Below are 19,198 nucleotides of genomic sequence, written 5' to 3'. Positions count from 1 at the left end.
TGTTTAGAAGGTGCTTAAAGTGACTTTAAAGAGAAAGAGACGATGCAAAATGGTGTTTAGAAGGTGCTTAAAGTGACTTTAAAGAGAATGAGACGATGCAAAATGTTGTTAAGAAGGTGCTTAAAGTGACTTTAAAGAGATTGAGACGATGCAAAATGAGGTTTAGAAGGTGCTTAAAGTGACTTTAAAGAGAATGAGACGATGCAAAATGGTGTGTAGAAGGCGCTTAAAGTGACTTTAAAGAGAATGAGACGATGCAAAATGGTGTTTAGAAGGTGCTTAAAGTGACATTAAAGAGAATGAGACGATGCAAAAAGAGGTTTAGAAGGTGTGTTGCAAAACAGAGCAACGGCATGACAGCTGCCGTCAACGCACGATTGTCACCGAAACGGTAAAGTCGAAATCGATCTAAACGGTACATGGTATATAAACGGCGCGACCATTGAATTTGTCGGTTATTAGAGAATAAAGAGACACGAAAGTTTTAGCTCACTCGAGCTAGTGTTCTTAAAATCAAGTGTTACCTTTTTTCTTCTGTTGAAAATAGCTTTTCAACATTCTAAAACTTTCTAGTAAAAGTTCTCGCAAATTATCAGTTTACGAAAACCAGCTTCTCGTGCGAAACCGTGATGAGTAACGACGGTGAAACGCTACGCGGGGAACGGATCGAAGCCATGGAAATGGCGAGCCCGCCATCGATACGCGACGGCGTAGGCGCATGTGAAAGCGCTAGGATGGCTGACTCGAGGTCCACCCCGGCCTCTTTCACATTCCACCACACTCCCCGGGCACAAAGCGGGCATGCGACGGCCGGACCGAGTCAAGCAGATGGCCACCCGGAAGGGTTGACCCCGTTGACGCATCCGACGCATTCGGATCGGACGATCGAGCCAAGCCCGCACACGAGACATGGAGCCGGGTCCAAGGTGGACCCGATTGCAGAGAAACGACGACAAATCGAGCTTGCCTCGCGAGAGCTCGAATGGCAAATCCGCGAACTTACGATTCAGGAGGAGAGGCGCGCGTACGAGCAAGAACGGAACACCACTGTAAACCATGCAACGTCGGCCAGCACAACCGAAATGCGGAAGGCAGAGGAATGGCTGGATAGCACTGATCGTTGCGGGGAGACACAACCGGCTCGCGGGGTAGGGTTCCTCGGTGAAAACCCGGCAGAACGTAGCTTATTTTTTCCGGAATACGCGAGTCGCTCGGGGTTTTCAGAATGGCGCCGAAAGATGGAGGCTTCGGCGGCGGTGAACCGCCATTCTGCATGGACCGGCCCAACGATGGCGACCCAGGGTCATCAACCGGAATCGGGCGGTCGCCATTGCGATAACGGGGCTATGCCAAAGGCGTCGGGACACAACACTTCACTGCACTACGCGGAGGGGACAAGCCCGAGAGGTTTTCCTGCACCGAACGTGAATCTTTCCGGCGCTTGTTGCAACACAACAATCCTGAACCAGAGTCAGCTGGCAGCACGGCAATCGACGAGCAAGGATCTACCCACATTCTCCGGCTCAGCGGCGGAGTGGCCCTTGTTCATCGCGCGATATGAGCTATCATCGACGCTTTGCGGCTTCAGCGATGATGAAAACTTGCTCCGTTTGCAAAAGGCGTTAACCGGTGCTGCACGCAAGGCGGTAGAACATTTGTTGCTTCTGCCGTCTGGGTTGAAGGATGCGATCAACATCCTCCGAACGAGATTTGGCAGGCCCGAGCTGATTGTAGAGTCACTCGTAGAGAGAGTGAGACGAATGCCGGCACCAAGAAATGACCGACTCGACACGCTGGCGGAATTCGGCTTTGAGGTGCAAAATCTCTGTGCTACGATAAGAGCAACGGGCATGTACGGGTACATGTGTGATGTTACCTTGCTGAGGGAGTTAACGGCAAAGCTGCCAGACACTACGTTTATCGAGTGGGCACGACACCGCAGCGACCTCCCGAATGTGTCCCTGTTCGAGTTTGGTAAGTGGATAGGCGATTTGGCGCTAGATATCAGCGCGGCTGCCCCTTTGTCCGGACGCGCAGTTCACAACAAATCGCAAACAAGCGAACCGCGACGGACCACGGCGCGCTGGAATTTACACACCACCATCACACCCGATTCGAAGAGCCCATCACTGCCCTCGAAGTGCGTTTTATGTCACGGCTCGTGTGTATCAATGACCAGTTGTGAAGTTTTTCGGCAGATGGCAGTTAACGCCAGACGAACGTTTGTGAAGGCGAGCCGGATATGTAAGCAATGCCTCATCACGCACCGGGGCCCGTGTCAAGAAAAGAAACCATGTGAGATAGGCGGCTGCGGCGTCCTGCATCACCCACTTCTTCACATCGACACAGCACAACACCAGGTACACACACTAACACACTGTAGCACAAATAGACCCGCGAGTGACAACACCGTACTATTCCGGTACATTCCAGTAACGCTACACGGGCCCAACGGAAGCATAAAGACGTTCGCCTTCTTCGACGACGGGTCAACGTCGACCTTCGTGGAACACGGACTAGTCCAAGAGCTAGGACTTCAAGGCACGCCACATCCACTATGCTTGAAATGGACAGGGACGACGACGCGGGAAGAGAAGGAGTCAGTGCAAGTGGCGCTACGGATCTCTAGCGGACATGAATCGGGGACGGTATACGAGCTTCCAGTAGTCCACTCGATGAAGAAGCTAGCCCTACCGGAACAATCATTGTGCACGGAACAACTATTGGCAATGTACACGCATCTTAGAGGCCTACCAATAGAGTCGTACAAAAACGTAACCCCTCGAGTTTTAATTGGAATCGACAATTGTCGCCTGGGCCAGCCTATAAAAACACGCGAAGGAAAGAAAGACGAGCCTACTGCTGCCAAAACGCGATTAGGATGGGTGGTTTACGGGCCATGCGATAAAACCATCGCCGCACGTCGCGGAGGTATGGCCAGCTTCCATATCTGCACGTGCAATGGAGCTAGCGATGACGCCCTAGACTCTGCCTTCAGGCAATTCTTTACGCTCGAGTCGATGGGGATCCTGCCGTCTGCGGGACCGTTGTGCTCAAAGGACGACGAAAAGGCGCTAGCCATACTCGCAGAAAAAACGAAGCTACAAGGCGCACGATACGAAACAGGTCTGCTGTGGAAAAATGATGACGTAAAGATGCCCCCCAACAAAGCCATGGCCATGCGACGGTACGAATGCCTAAAAAGAAAAATGATAAAATATCCTAAATTAGCGAACGCCATACGTGAAAAAATGAGGGATTATGAGGCAAAGGGCTACATACGTCGACTAAGGGATGATGAGTTGACGGAGAGACGACCTCGCGACTGGTTCCTACCCGTATTCCCAGTCGTAAACGTGAACAAGCCCGGGAAGATGCGAATGGTGTTTGATGCCGCCGCCGAAGTAAACGGGATAAGCCTCAATAAGCAGCTCCTTACCGGGCCGGACCAAATAGCAAATCTACTCTCGGTGCTATACCGGTTTCGAGAATACCGGGTGGCGATTGTTGGGGACATTAGGGAAATGTTCTTCCAAGTACAGATGAGGCCGGAAGACCAGCGCAGTCAGATGATTCTGTGGAGGGATGATGACGACGTTACAAATCCCGACGTTTATGTGGTGACAGTAATGACGTTTGGCGCAGCGTGTTCTCCTAGCAGTGCCCACTACGTGAAAAATATAAATGCTGAACGATTTGCGGAAAAATATCCTCGCGCCGCATTCTGCATAAAGGAAGAACACTATGTGGATGACATGCTAGCTAGCGTCGAAACGGAAGCAGAAGCCCAGACCTTGGCAGAAGAGGTGCGGTACATTCACGCTCAGGGAGGATTCGAAATTCGCAATTTTCTGTCGAATTCAAAAAAGGTCGTCCATTATCTACAGGGGCTCACTGAAACAGAAGCAGACGTCTGTGTGACCGACGCGGTAACGGAGAAAGTTCTTGGAATGTGGTGGAATACCACGAGCGACTCCTTCTCCTTCAAACAGTCGCCAAAACACAATCAGGAGCTGCTGACAGGAACGCGGATGCCGTCGAAGCGAGAGGTGTTGAGCACCTTGATGAGTGTATACGACCCAATGGGACTAATTGGGAATTTTTTGATGTTCCTGAAGATTTTACTGCAGGAGACCTTCCGTGCTAAGCTCGAGTGGGATCAGAAGATCGAGGGACGACTCACCGAGAACTGGGTAGTTTGGATCTCGGCCTTGCCAGAAGTGGAAAAGGTATGCGTGCCAAGGTGTTATCGGCAAATGACCTCAACGGAAGCCGTCATACAACTACACATATTCTGCGATGCCAGCGAAAACGGGATGGCAGCAGTGGCATATTTTCGTTTTGAAGAGCGGGGAGTAATCGAATGCGCGCTTGTGGGCTCCAAGACGCGGGTGGCATCCCTCAAGTATGCATCGATACCACGCCTCGAGCTGCAAGCCGCATTGATCGGAGCGCGCCTAGCCTGCTGTATCGCGGAATCGCATCGAACAATAACAGCCCATAACTACTTCTGGACTGACTCACGAGACGTGACCTGCTGGTTACAATCAGATCACCGCCGATACTCTCAGTTCGTTGCCTTCAGGGTTGGTGAGATTACCGAGAAAACAAACATCCGCGATTGGCAGTGGTTGTCCACTAAACTCAACGTGGCCGACGAGGCTACAAAGTGGGCAAAAATACCTGACCTTTCGCCGACTAGTCGCTGGTTTCGAGGGCCGGAGTTTTTGTGGTCTCCGGAGTCGAGTTGGCCAGTGCAAAGGGAAGAACCGGGTGAGACAGAAGAGGAAATCCGCAAACACGTGATGCATCACTCTGTGGAACCACCCTTGATTGAGTTTACGCGATTCAGCCGGTGGACAAGATTATTGCGAGCTGCCGGATACGTCGTCCGCTTCATTAGCAACACGAGAAGTTTTAAAGGAGTAAAAACAAAAGCGACGGGGCCGCTAAGTTATGACGAACTCAGGAATGCCGAAGCAATACTACTGCAACAGATCCAGGCAGCAGAATTTTCGGATGAGATACGCAAACTGAAAGGGGCGAAGAAAGCTCATCCCTGGCAGCAAGTCATAGCGAAGTCGAGCTCGTTATACAAGCTCTCGCCGGCTTTCAATGACCAAGGGGTACTAGTACTCAGGGGACGGCTGCCCCAGAGCCCCTGGTTTGACGAGACGATGAGTAGTCCGGTGATTCTACCGAGAGGACATTACGGAACGGATTTACTCATTCGAGACTTCCATGAGAGACTAAAGCATGGTAACCATCAGACAGCGATCAACGAAATACGTGCCAAGTACTATATACCTCGGCTGATGACGGAGTACAAGCGAGTGCTGAAATCCTGCCAGCACTGCAAAAACCGAGATGCAAAGCCCGTTGCTCCCGTAATGGGAAGTATCCCAAAAGAGAGGCTAGCTATCTCCCAACAACCCTTTACGTACACTGGACTGGACTATTTTGGCCCGATGTACGTAACAGTCGGCCGACATGAGGAGAAGCGTTGGGGGGTGATATTCACCTGCCTAACCACGAGAGCAGTTCATCTTGAGGTCGCACGCTCGCTAACAGCCGATTCCTGTATTCTCGCTATACGCCGCTTCATGACGAGGCGTGGAGCACCCCGAGAATTCATCAGCGATCAGGGTACCAACTTCATCGGGGCATCCCGCGAACTAGCTGAGATAGTTAAAGAACTAAGTGGCGGAGTGATGATGGCCCATTTTAACGGTCCTGACTTGAAGTGGACCTTCAACCCACCAGCAGCACCCCACTTTGGCGGCTGCTGGGAGCGCCTTGTCCGCTCGGTAAAAAAGGTCACCAACGAGTTCGACCTACCACGACGCCCAACAGACGAAGTGTTGGAAACAACGTTAAAGGAAATCGAGCTGATTCTGAACTCCAGACCACTGACTTACGTACCCTTGGAAGATGAGTTTGAAGCGCCGATCACCCCAAATCACATTCTGCTCGGTAGCTCAAATGGGACAAAACCGCTGGTACCTTTCGATGACTCACCAACCGCAGTACGATCGTCCTGGAAAGCAACAGAAAGGAACGCAAACATGTTTTGGAAAAAGTGGGTGGGAGAATATTTACCTACCCTGACACGGCGCACAAAGTGGTTCCAACCAGTGGAACCTCTACAACCAGGAGACGTAGTACTCATCGCGGATAATAATTTGCCCCGGAACTGCTGGCCAAAGGGACGTGTCACCGAAGTAGTCAAGGCCAAAGACGGACAGGTTAGGAGAGCGACGGTGAAGACCAAGAACGGTACCCTAGAACGTCCAGTAACAAAGTTAGCAAAGTTGGATGTATTACCGAGGAATTACCTTGCGGGGCCACAGGATGACGTGCCCGAAGATATAGTGGACGACTCTACGCTGAACCTGGATAGTGAAGTAGATTGAAGCTCTGTTGATCGTGAGTTTGATAGATGGCAGCAGCACGTGGTTAGTGGAGCATCGCGATGATCCACGGTGGGGAAAATGTTGCAAAACAGAGCAACGGCATGACAGCTGCCGTCAACGCACGATTGTCACCGAAACGGTAAAGTCGAAAACGATCTAAACGGTACATGGTATATAAACGGCGCGACCATTGAATTTGTCGGTTATTAGAGAATAAAGAGACACGAAAGTTTTAGCTCACTCGAGCTAGTGTTCTTAAAATCAAGTGTTACCTTTTTTCTTCTGTTGAAAATAGCTTTTCAACAGTCACTTTAAGCATATTCTAAACACCATTTTGCATCGTCTCATTCTCTTTAAAGTCACTTTAAGCACCTTCTTAACACCGTTTAGCATCGTCTCATTCTCTCTAACGTCACTTTAAGCACCTTCTAAACACCATTTTGCATCGTCTCATTCTCTTTAAAGTCACTTTAAGCACCTTCTAAGCACCATTTTGCATCGTCTCATTCTCTTTAAAGTCACCTTAAGCACCTTCTAAACCTCAATTTGCATCGTCTCATTCTCTTTAAAGTCACTTTAAGCACCTTCTAAACACCATTTTGCATCGTCTCATTCTCTTTAAAGTCACTTTAAGCACCTTATAAACACCATTTTGCATCGTCTCATTCTCTTTAAAGTCACTTTAAGCACCTTCTAAACCTCATTTTGCATCGTCTCATTCTCTTTAAAGTCACTTTAAGCACCTTCTAAACACCATTTTGCATCGTCTCATTCTCTTTAAAGTCACTTTAAGCACCTTCTAAGCACCATTTTGCATCGTCTCATTCTCTTTAAAGTCACTTTAAGCACCTTCTAAACACCATTTTGCATCGTCTCATTCTCTTTAAAGTCACTTTAAGCACCTTCTAAACACCATTTTGCATCGTCTCATTCTCTTTAAAGTCACTTTAAGCACCTTCTAAACACCATTTTGCATCGTCTCATTCTCTTTAAAGTCACTTTAAGCACCTTCCAAGCACCAATTTGCATCGTCTCATTCTCTTTAAAGTCACTTTAAGCACCTTCTAAACACCATTTTGCATCGTCTCATTCTCTTTAAAGTCACTTTAAGCACCTTCTAAACACCATTTTGCATCGTCTCATTCTCTTTAAAGTCACTTTAAGCACCTTCTAAACACCATTTTGCATCGTCTCATTCTCTTAAAAGTCACTTTAAGCACCTTCTAAACACCATTTTGCATCGTCTCATTCTCTTTAAAGTCACTTTAAGCACCTTCTAAACCTCATTTTGCATCGTCTCATTCTCTTTAAAGTCACTTTAAGCACCTTCTAAGCACCATTTTGCATCGTCTCATTCTCTTTAAAGTCACTTTAAGCACCTTCTAAACCTCATTTTGCATAGTCTCATTCTCTTTAAAGTCACTTTAAGCCCCTTCTTAACACCATTTTGCATCGTCTCATTCTCTTTAAAGTCACTTTAAGCACCTTCTAAACACCATTTTGCATCGTCTCATTCCCTTTAAAGTCACTTTAAGCACCTTCTAAACACCATTTTGCATCGTCTCATTCTCGTTAAAGTCACTTTGAGCACCTTCTAAACACCATTTTGCGTCGTCTCATTCTCTTTAAAGTCACTTTAACCACCTTCTAAACACCATTTTGCATCGTCTCATTCTCTTTAAAGTCACTTTAAGCACCTTCTAAACACCATTTTGCATCGTCTCATTCTCTCTAAAGTCACTTTAAGCACCTTCTAAACACCATTTTGCATCGTCTCATTCTCTTTAAAGTCACTTTAAGCACCTTCTAAACCTCATTTTGCATCGTCTCATTCTCTTTAAAGTCACTTTAAGCACCTTCTAAACCTCATTTTGCATCGTCTCATTCTCTTTAAAGTCACTTTAAACACCTTCTACACACCATTTTGCATCGTCTCATTCTCTTTAAAGTCACTTTAAGCACCTTCCAAGCACCATTTTGCATCGTCTCATTCTCTTTAAAGTCACTTTAAGCACCTTCTAAACCTCATTTTGCATCGTCTCATTCTCTTTAAAGTCACTTTAAACACCTTCTACACACCATTTTGCATCGTCTCATTCTCTTTAAAGTCACTTTAAGCACCTTCCAAGCACCATTTTGCATCGTCTCATTCTCTTTAAAGTCACTTTAAGCACCTTCTAAACACCATTTTGCATCGTCTCATTCTCTTTAAAGTCACTTTAAGCACCTTCTAAACACCATTTTGCATCGTCTCATTCTCTTTAAAGTCACTTTAAGCACCTTCTAAGCACCATTTTGCATCGTCTCATTCTCTTTAAAGTCACTTTAAGCACCTTCTAAACACCATTTTGCATCATCTCATTCTCTTTAAAGTCACTTTAAGCACCTTCTAAGCACCATTTTGCATCGTCTCATTCTCTTTAAAGTCACTTTAAGCACCTTCTAAACCTCATTTTGCATCGTCTCATTCTCTTTAAAGTCACTTTAAGCACCTTCTAAACACCATTTTGCATCGTCTCATTCTCTTTAAAGTCACTTTAAGCACCTTCTAAACACCATTTTGCATCGTCTCATTCTCTTTAAAGTCACTTTAAGCACCTTCTAAACCTCATTTTGCATCGTCTCATTCTCTTTAAAGTCACTTTAAGCACCTTCTTAACACCATTTTGCATCGTCTCATTCTCTTTAAAGTCACTTTAAGCACCTTCTAAACACCATTTTGCATCGTCTCATTCTCTTTAAAGTCACTTTCAGCACCTTCTAAGCACCATTTTGCATCGTCTCATTCTCTTTAAAGTCACTTTAAGCACCTTCTAAACACCATTTTGCATCGTCTCATTCTCTTTATAGTCACTTTAAGCACCTTCTAAACCTCATTTTTCATCGTCTCATTCTCTTTAAAGTCACTTTAAGCACCTTCTAAACACCATTTTGCATCGTCTCATTCTCTTTAAAGTCACTTTAAGCACCTTCTAAACCTCATTTTTCATCGTCTCATTCTCTTTAAAGTCACTTTAAGCACCTTCTAAACACCATTTTGCATCGTCTCATTCTCTTTAAAGTCACTTTAAGCACCTTCTAAGCACCATTTTGCATCGTCTCATTCTCTTTAAAGTCACTTTAAGCACCTTCTAAACACCATTTTGCATCATCTCATTCTCTTTAAAGTCACTTTAAGCACCTTCTAAGCACCATTTTGCATCGTCTCATTCTCTTTAAAGTCACTTTAAGCACCTTCTAAACCTCATTTTGCATCGTCTCATTCTCTTTAAAGTCACTTTAAGCACCTTCTAAACACCATTTTGCATCGTCTCATTCTCTTTAAAGTCACTTTAAGCACCTTCTAAACACCATTTTGCATCGTCTCATTCTCTTTAAAGTCACTTTAAGCACCTTCTAAACACCATTTTGCATCGTCTCATTCTCTTTAAAGTCACTTTAAGCACCTTCTAAACTTCATTTTGCATCGTCTCATTCTCTTTAAAGTCACTTTAAGCACCTTCTAAACACCATTTTGCATCGTCTCATTCTCTTTAAAGTCACTTTCAGCACCTTCTAAGCACCATTTTGCATCGTCTCATTCTCTTTAAAGTCACTTTAAGCACCTTCTAAACACCATTTTGCATCGTCTCATTCTCTTTATAGTCACTTTAAGCACCTTCTAAACCTCATTTTTCATCGTCTCATTCTCTTTAAAGTCACTTTAAGCACCTTCTAAACACCATTTTGCATCGTCTCATTCTCTTTAAAGTCACTTTAAGCACCTTCTAAACCTCATTTTTCATCGTCTCATTCTCTTTAAAGTCACTTTAAGCACCTTCTCAACACCATTTTGCATCGTCTCATTCTCTTTAAAGTCACTTTAAGCACCTTCTAAACACCATTTTGCATCGTCTCATTCTCTTTAAAGTCACTTTAAGCACCTTCTAAACACCATTTTGCATCGTCTCATTCTCTTTAAAGTCACTTTAAGCACCTTCTAAGCACCATTTTGCATCGTCTCATTCTCTTTAAAGTCACTTTAAGCACCTTCTAAACACCATTTTGCATCATCTCATTCTCTTTAAAGTCACTTTAAGCACCTTCTAAGCACCATTTTGCATCGTCTCATTCTCTTTAAAGTCACTTTAAGCACCTTCTAAACCTCATTTTGCATCGTCTCATTCTCTTTAAAGTCACTTTAAGCACCTTCTAAACCTCATTTTGCATCGTCTCATTCTCTTTAAAGTCACTTTAAGCACCTTCTAAACACCATTTTGCATCGTCTCATTCTCTTTAAAGTCACTTTAAGCACCTTCTAAACCTCATTTTGCATCGTCTCATTCTCTTTAAAGTCACTTTAAGCACCTTCTTAACACCATTTTGCATCGTCTCATTCTCTTTAAAGTCACTTTAAGCACCTTCTAAACACCATTTTGCATCGTCTCATTCTCTTTAAAGTCACTTTAAGCACCTTCTAAACACCATTTTGCATCGTCTCATTCTCTTTAAAGTCACTTTAAGCACCTTCTAAACCTCATTTTGCATCGTCTCATTCTCGTTAAAGTCACTTTAAGCACCTTCTAAACACCATTTTGCGTCGTCTCATTCTCTTTAAAGTCACTTTAAGCACCTTCTAAACACCATTTTGCATCGTCTCATTCTCTTTCGAGTCACTTTAAGCACCTTCTAAACACCATTTTGCATCGTCTCATTCTCTCTAACGTCACTTTAAGCACCTTCTAAACTCCATTTTGCATCGTCTCATTCTCTTTAAAGTCACTTTAAGCACCTTCTAAACCTCATTTTGCATCGTCTCATTCTCTTTAAAGTCACTTTAAGCACCTTCTAAACCTCATTTTGCATCGTCTCATTCTCTTTAAAGTCACTTTAAGCACCTTCTACACACCATTTTGCATCGTCTCATTCTCTTTAAAGTCACTGTAAGCACCTTCTAAGCACCATTTTGCATCGTCTCATTCTCTTTAAAGTCACTTTAAGCACCTTCTAAACACCATTTTGCATCGTCTCATTCTCTCTAACGTCACTTTAAGCACCTTCTAAACACCATTTTGCATCGTCTCATTCTCTTTAAAGTCACTTTAAGCACCTTCTAAACACCATTTTGCATCGTCTCATTCTCTTTAAAGTCACTTTAAGCAACTTCTAAACCTCATTTTGCATCGTCTCATTCTCTTTAAAGTCACTTTAAGCACCTTCTAAACACCATTTTGCATCGTCTCATTCTCTTTAAAGTCACTTTAAGCACCTTCTAAACACCATTTTGCATCGTCTCATTCTCTTTAAAGTCACTTTAAGCACCTTCTAAACACCATTTTGCATCGTCTCATTCTCTTTAAAGTCACTTTAAGCACCTTCTAAACCTCATTTTGCATCGTCTCATTCTCTTTAAAGTCACTTTAAGCACCTTCTAAACCTCATTTTTCATCGTATCATTCTCTTTAAAGTCATTTTAAGCACCTTATAAACACCATTTTGCATCGTCTCATTCTCTTTAAAGTCACTTTAAGCACCTTCTAAACACCATTTTGCATCGTCTCATTCTCTTTAAAGTCACTTTAAGCACCTTCTTAACACCATTTTGCATCATCTCATTCTCTTTAAAGTCACTTTAAGCACCTTCTAAACACCATTTTGCATCGTCTCATTCTCTTTAAAGTCACTTTAAGCACCTTCTAAACCTCATTTTGCATCGTCTCATTCTCTTTAAAGTCAGTTTAAGCACCTTCTAAACACCATTTTGCATCGTCTCATTCTCTTTAAAGTCACTTTAAGCACCTTCTAAACACCATTTTGCATCGTCTCATTCTCTCTAAAGTCACTTTAAGCACCTTCTAAACACCATTTTGCATCGTCTCATTCTCTTTAAAGTCACTTTAAGCACCTTCTAAACACCATTTTGCATCGTCTCATTCTCTTTAAAGTCACTTTAAGCACCTTCTAAACACCATTTTGCATCGTCTCATTCTCTTTAAAGTCAGTTTAAGCACCTTCTAAACACCATTTTGCATCGTCTCATTCTCTTTAAAGTCACTTTAAGCACCTTCTAAACACCATTTTGCATCGTCTCATTCTCTTTAAAGTCACTTTAAGCACCTTCTAAACACCATTTTGCATCGTCTCATTCTCTCTAACGTCACTTTAAGCACCTTCTAAACACCATTTTGCATCGTCTCATTCGCTCTAAAGTCACTTTAAGCACCTTCTAAACACCATTTTGCATCGTCTCATTCTCTTTAAAGTCACTTTAAGCACCTTCTAAACACCATTTTGCATCGTCTCATTCTCTTTAAAGTCACTTTAAGCACCTTCTAAACACCATTTTGCATCGTCTCATTCTCTTTAAAGTCACTTTAAGCACCTTGTAAACACCATTTTGCATCGTCTCATTCTCTTTAAAGTCACTTTAAGCACCTTCTAAACACCATTTTGCATCGTCTCATTCTCTTTAAAGTCACTTTAAGCACCTTCTAAACCTCATTTTGCATCGTCTCATTCTCTTTAAAGTCACTTTAAGCACCTTCTAAACACCATTTTGCATCGTCTCATTCTCTTTAAAGTCACTTTAAGCACCTTCTAAACCTCATTTTGCATCGTCTCATTCTCTTTAAAGTCACTTTAAGCACCTTCTAAACACCATTTTGCATCGTCTCATTCTCTTTAAAGTCACTTTAAGCACCTTCTAAACACCATTTTGCATCGTCTCATTCTCTTTAAAGTCACTTTAAGCACCTTCTAAACACCATTTTGCATCGTCTCATTCTCTTTAAAGTCACTTTAAGCACCTTCTAAACCTCACTTTGCATCGTCTCATTCTCTTTAAAGTCACTTTAAGCACCTTCTAAACACCATTTTGCATCGTCTCATTCTCTTTAAAGTCACTTTAAGCACCTTCTAAACACCATTTTGCATCGTCTCATTCTCTTTAAAGTCACTTTAAGCACCTTCTTAACACCATTTTGCAACGTCTCATTCTCTTTAAAGTCACTTTAAGCACCTTCTAAACACCATTTTGCATCGTCTCATTCTCTTTAAAGTCACCTTAAGCACCTTCTAAACACCATTTTGCATCGTCTCATTTTCTTTAAAGTCACTTTAAGCACCTTCTAAACCTCATTTTGCATCGTCTCATTCTCTTTAAAGTCACTTTAAGCACCTTCTAAACACCATTTTGCATCGTCTCATTCTCTTTAAAGTCACTTTAAGCACCTTCTAAACCTCATTTTGCATCGTCTCATTCTCTCTAACGTCACTTTATGCACCTTCTAAACACCATTTTGCATCGTCTCATTCTCTTTCGAGTCACTTTAAGCACCTTCTAAACACCATTTTGCATCGTCTCATTCGCTCTAAAGTCACTTTAAGCACCTTCTAAACACCATTTTGCATCGTCTCATTCTCTTTAGAGTCACTTAAAGCACCTTCTACACACCATTTTGCATCGTCTCATTCTCTTTTTAGACACTTTAAGCACCTTCTAAACCTCATTTTGCATCGTCTCATTCTCTTTAAAGTCACTTTAAGCACCTTCTAAACACCATTTTGCATCGTCTCATTCTCTTTAAAGTCACTTTAAGCACCTTCTAAACACCATTTTGCATCGTCTCATTCTCTTTAAAGTCACTTTAAGCACCTTCTAAACTTCATTTTGCATCGTCTCATTCTCTTTAAAGTCACTTTAAGCACCTTCTAAACACCATTTTGCATCGTCTCATTCTCTTTAAAGTCACTTTAAGCACCTTCTAAGCACCATTTTGCATCGTCTCATTCTCTTTAAAGTCACTTTAAGCACCTTCTAAACACCATTTTGCATCGTCTCGTTCTCTTTAAAGTCACTTTAAGCACCTTCTAAACCTCATGTTGCATCGTCTCATTCTCTTTAAAGTCACTTTAAGCACCTTCTAAACACCATTTTGCATCGTCTCATTCTCTTTAAAGTCACTTTAAGCACCTTCTAAGCACCATTTTGCATCGTCTCATTCTCTTTAAAGTCACTTTAAGCACCTTTTAAACACCATTTTGCATCGTCTCATTCTCTTTAAAGTCACTTTAAGCACCTTATAAACACCATTTTGCATCGTCTCATTCTCTTTAAAGTCACTTTAAGCACCTTCTAAACCTCATTTTGTATCGTCTCATTCTCTTTAAAGTCACTTTAAGCACCTTCTAAACACCATTTTGCATCGTCTCATTCTCTTTAAAGTCACTTTAAGCACCTTCTAAGCACCATTTTGCATCGTCTCATTCTCTTTAAAGTCACTTTAAGCACCTTCTAAACACCATTATGCATCGTCTCATTCTCTTTAAAGTCACTTCAAGCACCTTCTAAACACCATTTTGCATCGTCTCATTCTCTCTAAAGTCACTTTAAGCACCTTCTAAACACCATTTTGCATCGTCTCATTCTCTTTAAAGTCACTTTAAGCACCTTCCAAGCACCAATTTGCATCGTCTCATTCTCTTTAAAGTCACTTTAAGCACCTTCTAAACAACATTTTGCATCGTCTCATTCTCTTTAAAGTCACTTTAAGCACCTTCTAAACACCATTTTGCATCGTCTCATTCTCTTTAAAGTCACTTTAAGCACCTTCTAAACACCATTTTGCATCGTCTCATTCCCTTTAAAGTCACTTTAAGCACCTTCTAAACCTCATTTTGCATCGTCTCATTCTCGTTAAAGTCACTTTAAGCACCTTCTAAACACCATTTTGCGTCGTCTCATTCTCTTTAAAGTCACTTTAAGCACCTTCTAAACACCATTTTGCATCGTCTCATTCTCTTTAAAGTCACTTTAAGCACCTTCTAAACACCATTTTGCATCGCCTCATTCTCTCTAAAGTCACTTTAAGCACCTTCTAAACACCATTTTGCATCGTCTCATTCTCTTTAAAGTCACTTTAAACACCTTCTAAACCTCATTTTGCATCGTCTCATTCTCTTTAAAGTCACTTTAAGCACCTTCTAAACACCATTTTGGCATCGTCTCATTCTCTTTAAAGTCACTTTAAGCACCTTCTAAACACCATTTTGCATCGTCTCATTCTCTTTAAAGTCACTTTAAGCACCTTCTTATCACCATTTTGCATCGTCTCATTCTCTTTAAAGTCACTTTAAGCACCTTCTAAACACCATTTTGCATCGTCTCATTCTCTTTAAAGTCACTTTAAGCACCTTCTAAACCTCATTTTGCATAGTCTCATTCTCTTTAAAGTCACTTTAAGCCCCTTCTTAACACCATTTTGCATCGTCTCATTCTCTTTAAAGTCACTTTAAGCACCTTCTAAACACCATTTTGCATCGTCTCATTCCCTTTAAAGTCACTTTAAGCACCTTCTAAACCTCATTTTGCATCGTCTCATTCTCGTTAAAGTCACTTTAAGCACCTTCTAAACACCATTTTGCGTCGTCTCATTCTCTTTAAAGTCACTTTAAGCACCTTCTAAACACCATTTTGCATCGTCTCATTCTCTTTAAAGTCACTTTAAGCACCTTCTAAACACCATTTTGCATCGCCTCATTCTCTCTAAAGTCACTTTAAGCACCTTCTAAACACCATTTTGCATCGTCTCATTCTCTTTAAAGTCACTTTAAACACCTTCTAAACCTCATTTTGCATCGTCTCATTCTCTTTAAAGTCACTTTAAGCACCTTCTAAACACCATTTTGCATCGTCTCATTCTCTTTAAAGTCACTTTAAGCACCTTCTAAACACCATTTTGCATCGTCTCATTCTCTTTAAAGTCACTTTAAGCACCTTCTTATCACCATTTTGCATCGTCTCATTCTCTTTAAAGTCACTTTAAGCACCTTCTACACACCATTTTGCATCGTCTCATTCTCTTTTAAGACACTTTAAGCACCTTCTAAACACCATTTTGCATCGTCTCATTCTCTTTAAAGTCACTTTAAGCACCTTCTAAACCTCATTTTGCATCGTCTCATTCTCTTTAAAGTCACTTTAAGCACCTTCTAAACCTCATTTTGCATCGTCTCATTCTCTTTAAAGTCACTTTAAGCACCTTCTAAACACCATTTTGCATCGTCTCATTCTCTTTAAAGTCACTTTATGCACCTTCTAAACACCATTTTGCATCGTCTCATTCTCTTTAAAGTCACTTTAAGCACCTTCTAAACACCATTTTGCATCGTCTCATTCTCTTTAAAGTCACTTTAAGCACCTTCTAAACACCATTTTGCATCGTCTCATTCTCTTTAAAGTCACTTTAAGCACCTTCTAAACCTCATTTTGTATCGTCTCATTCTCTTTAAAGTCACTTTAAGCACCTTCTAAACACCATTTTGCATCGTCTCATTCTCTTTAAAGTCACTTTAAGCACCTTCTAAACCTCATTTTGCATCGTCTCATTCTCTTTAAAGTCACTTTAAGCACCTTCTAAACCTCATTTTGCATTGTCTCATTCTCTTTAAAGTCACTTTAAGCACCTTCTAAACACCATTTTGCATCGTCTCATTCTCTTTAAAGTCACCTTAAGCACCTTCTAAACACCATTTTGCATCGTCTCATTCTCTTTAAAGTCACTATAAGCACCTTCTAAACACCATTTTGCATCGTCTCATTTTCTTTAAAGTCACTTTAAGCACCTTCTAAACCTCATTTTGCATCGTCTCATTCTCTTTAAAGTCACTTTAAGCACCTTCTTAACACCATTTTGCATCGTCTAATTCTCTTTAAAGTCACTTGAGGCACGTTCTTAACACCATTTTGCATCGTCTAATTCTCTTTAAAGTCACCTTAAGCACCTTCTAAACACCATTTTGCATCGTCTCATTTTCTTTAAAGTCACTTTAAGCACCTTCTAAACCTCATTTTGCATCGTCTCATTCTCTTTAAAGTCACTTTAAGCACCTTCTAAACACCATTTTGCATCGTCTCATTCTCTTTAAAGTCACCTTAAGCACCTTCTAAACACCATTTTGCATCGTCTCATTCTCTTTAAAGTCACTATAAGCACCTTCTAAACACCATTTTGCATCGTCTCATTTTCTTTAAAGTCACTTTAAGCACCTTCTAAACCTCATTTTGCATCGTCTCATTCTCTTTAAAGTCACTTTAAGCACCTTCTTAACACCATTTTGCATCGTCTAATTCTCTTTAAAGTCACTTGAGGCACGTTCTTAACACCATTTTGCATCGTCTAATTCTCTTTAAAGTCACCTTAAGCACCTTCTAAACACCATTTTGCATCGTCTCATTTTCTTTAAAGTCACTTTAAGCACCTTCTAAAACCTCATTTTGCATCGTCTCATTCTCTTTTAAAGTCACTTTAAGCACCTTCTAAACACCATTTTGCATCGTCTAATTCTCTTTAAAGTCACCTTAAGCACCTTCTAAACACCATTTTGCATCGTCTCATTCTCTTTAAAGTCACTTTAAGCACCTTCTTAACACCATTTTGCATCGTCTCATTCTCTTTAAAGCCACTTTAAGCACCTTCTAAACCTCATTTTGCATTGTCTCATTCTCTTTAAAGTCACTTTAAGCACCTTCTAAACACCATTTTGCATCGTCTCATTCTCTTTAAAGTCACCTTAAGCACCTTCTAAACCTCATTTTGTATCGTCTCATTCTCTTTAAAGTCACTATAAGCACCTTCTAAACACCATTTTGCATCGTCTCATTTTCTTTAAAGTCACTTTAAGCACCTTCTAAACCTCATTTTGCATCGTCTCATTCTCTTTAAAGTCACTTTAAGCACCTTCTTAACACCATTTTGCATCGTCTAATTCTCTTTAAAGTCACTTGAGGCACGTTCTTAACACCATTTTGCATCGTCTCATTCTCTTTAAAGTCACTTTAAGCACCTTCTAAACACCATTTTGCATCGTCTCATTCTCTTTAAAGTCACTTTAAGCACCTTCTAAACCTCATTTTGCATCGTCTCATTTTCTTTAAAGTCACTTTAAGCACCTTCTAAACCTCATTTTGCATCGTCTCATTCTCTTTAAAGTCACTTTAAGCACCTTCTAAACACCATTTTGCATCGTCTAATTCTCTTTAAAGTCACCTTAAGCACCTTCTAAACACCATTTTGCATCGTCTCATTCTCTTTAAAGCCACTTTAAGCACCTTCTAAACCTCATTTTGCATTGTCTCATTCTCTTTAAAGTCACTTTAAGCACCTTCTAAACACCATTTTGCATCGTCTCATTCTCTTTAAAGTCACCTTAAGCACCTTCTAAACACCATTTTGCATCGTCTCATTCTCTTTAAAGTCACTATAAGCACCTTCTAAACACCATTTTGCATCGTCTCATTTTCTTTAAAGTCACTTTAAGCACCTTCTAAACCTCATTTTGCATCGTCTCATTCTCTTTAAAGTCACTTTAAGCACCTTCTTAACACCATTTTGCATCGTCTAATTCTCTTTAAAGTCACTTGAGGCACGTTCTTAACACCATTTTGCATCGTCTAATTCTCTTTAAAGTCACCTTAAGCACCTTCTAAACACCATTTTGCATCGTCTCATTTTCTTTAAAGTCACTTTAAGCACCTTCTAAACCTCATTTTGCATCGTCTCATTCTCTTTAAAGTCACTTTAAGCACCTTCTAAACACCATTTTGCATCGTCTCATTCTCTTTAAAGTCACCTTAAGCAACTTCTTAACACCATTTTGCATCGTCTCATTCTCTTTAAAGTCACTTTACGCACCTTCTAAACACCATTTTGCATCGTCTCATTCTCTTTAAAGTCACTTTAAGCACCTTCTAAACACCATTTTGCATCGTCTCATTCTCTTTAAAGTCACTTTAAGCACCTTCTAAA

The 19,198-nt window shown here is 41.4% G+C and overlaps 1 protein-coding gene across 1 annotated transcript; it reads left to right on the top strand.

The window, feature by feature from the left end:
* The first annotated feature begins 734 nt into the window (after window positions 1-734).
* On the top strand, window positions 735-6,413 carry LOC131271129 (uncharacterized). The gene is made up of 2 exons (XM_058272515.1): window positions 735-1,974; window positions 2,434-6,413. The coding sequence occupies exons 1-2, from the start codon at window positions 735-737 to the stop codon at window positions 6,411-6,413; spliced, it is 5,220 nt and encodes a 1,739-aa protein (XP_058128498.1).
* Window positions 6,414-19,198: the final 12,785 nt, after the last annotated feature.

The sequence above is a fragment of the Anopheles coustani genome, unplaced genomic scaffold (genome assembly GCF_943734705.1).
Source record: "Anopheles coustani unplaced genomic scaffold, idAnoCousDA_361_x.2 U_11, whole genome shotgun sequence".
Classification (NCBI taxonomy): Eukaryota; Metazoa; Arthropoda; class Insecta; order Diptera; family Culicidae; genus Anopheles; species Anopheles coustani.
Note: the sequence above shows the minus strand (reverse complement) of the source record. Positions and strands in the feature narration are given on the sequence as shown.

Excerpts from the sequence above, each read along its gene's own strand:
- LOC131271129 (XM_058272515.1), top strand. The coding sequence starts at position 735 with ATGGCTGACTCGAGGTCCACCCCGGCCTCTTTCACATTCCACCACACT. Across the intron at positions 1,975-2,433 it reads TGTGTCCCTGTTCGAGTTTG|TAACGCTACACGGGCCCAAC; the intron begins GTAAGTGGATAG and ends GGTACATTCCAG.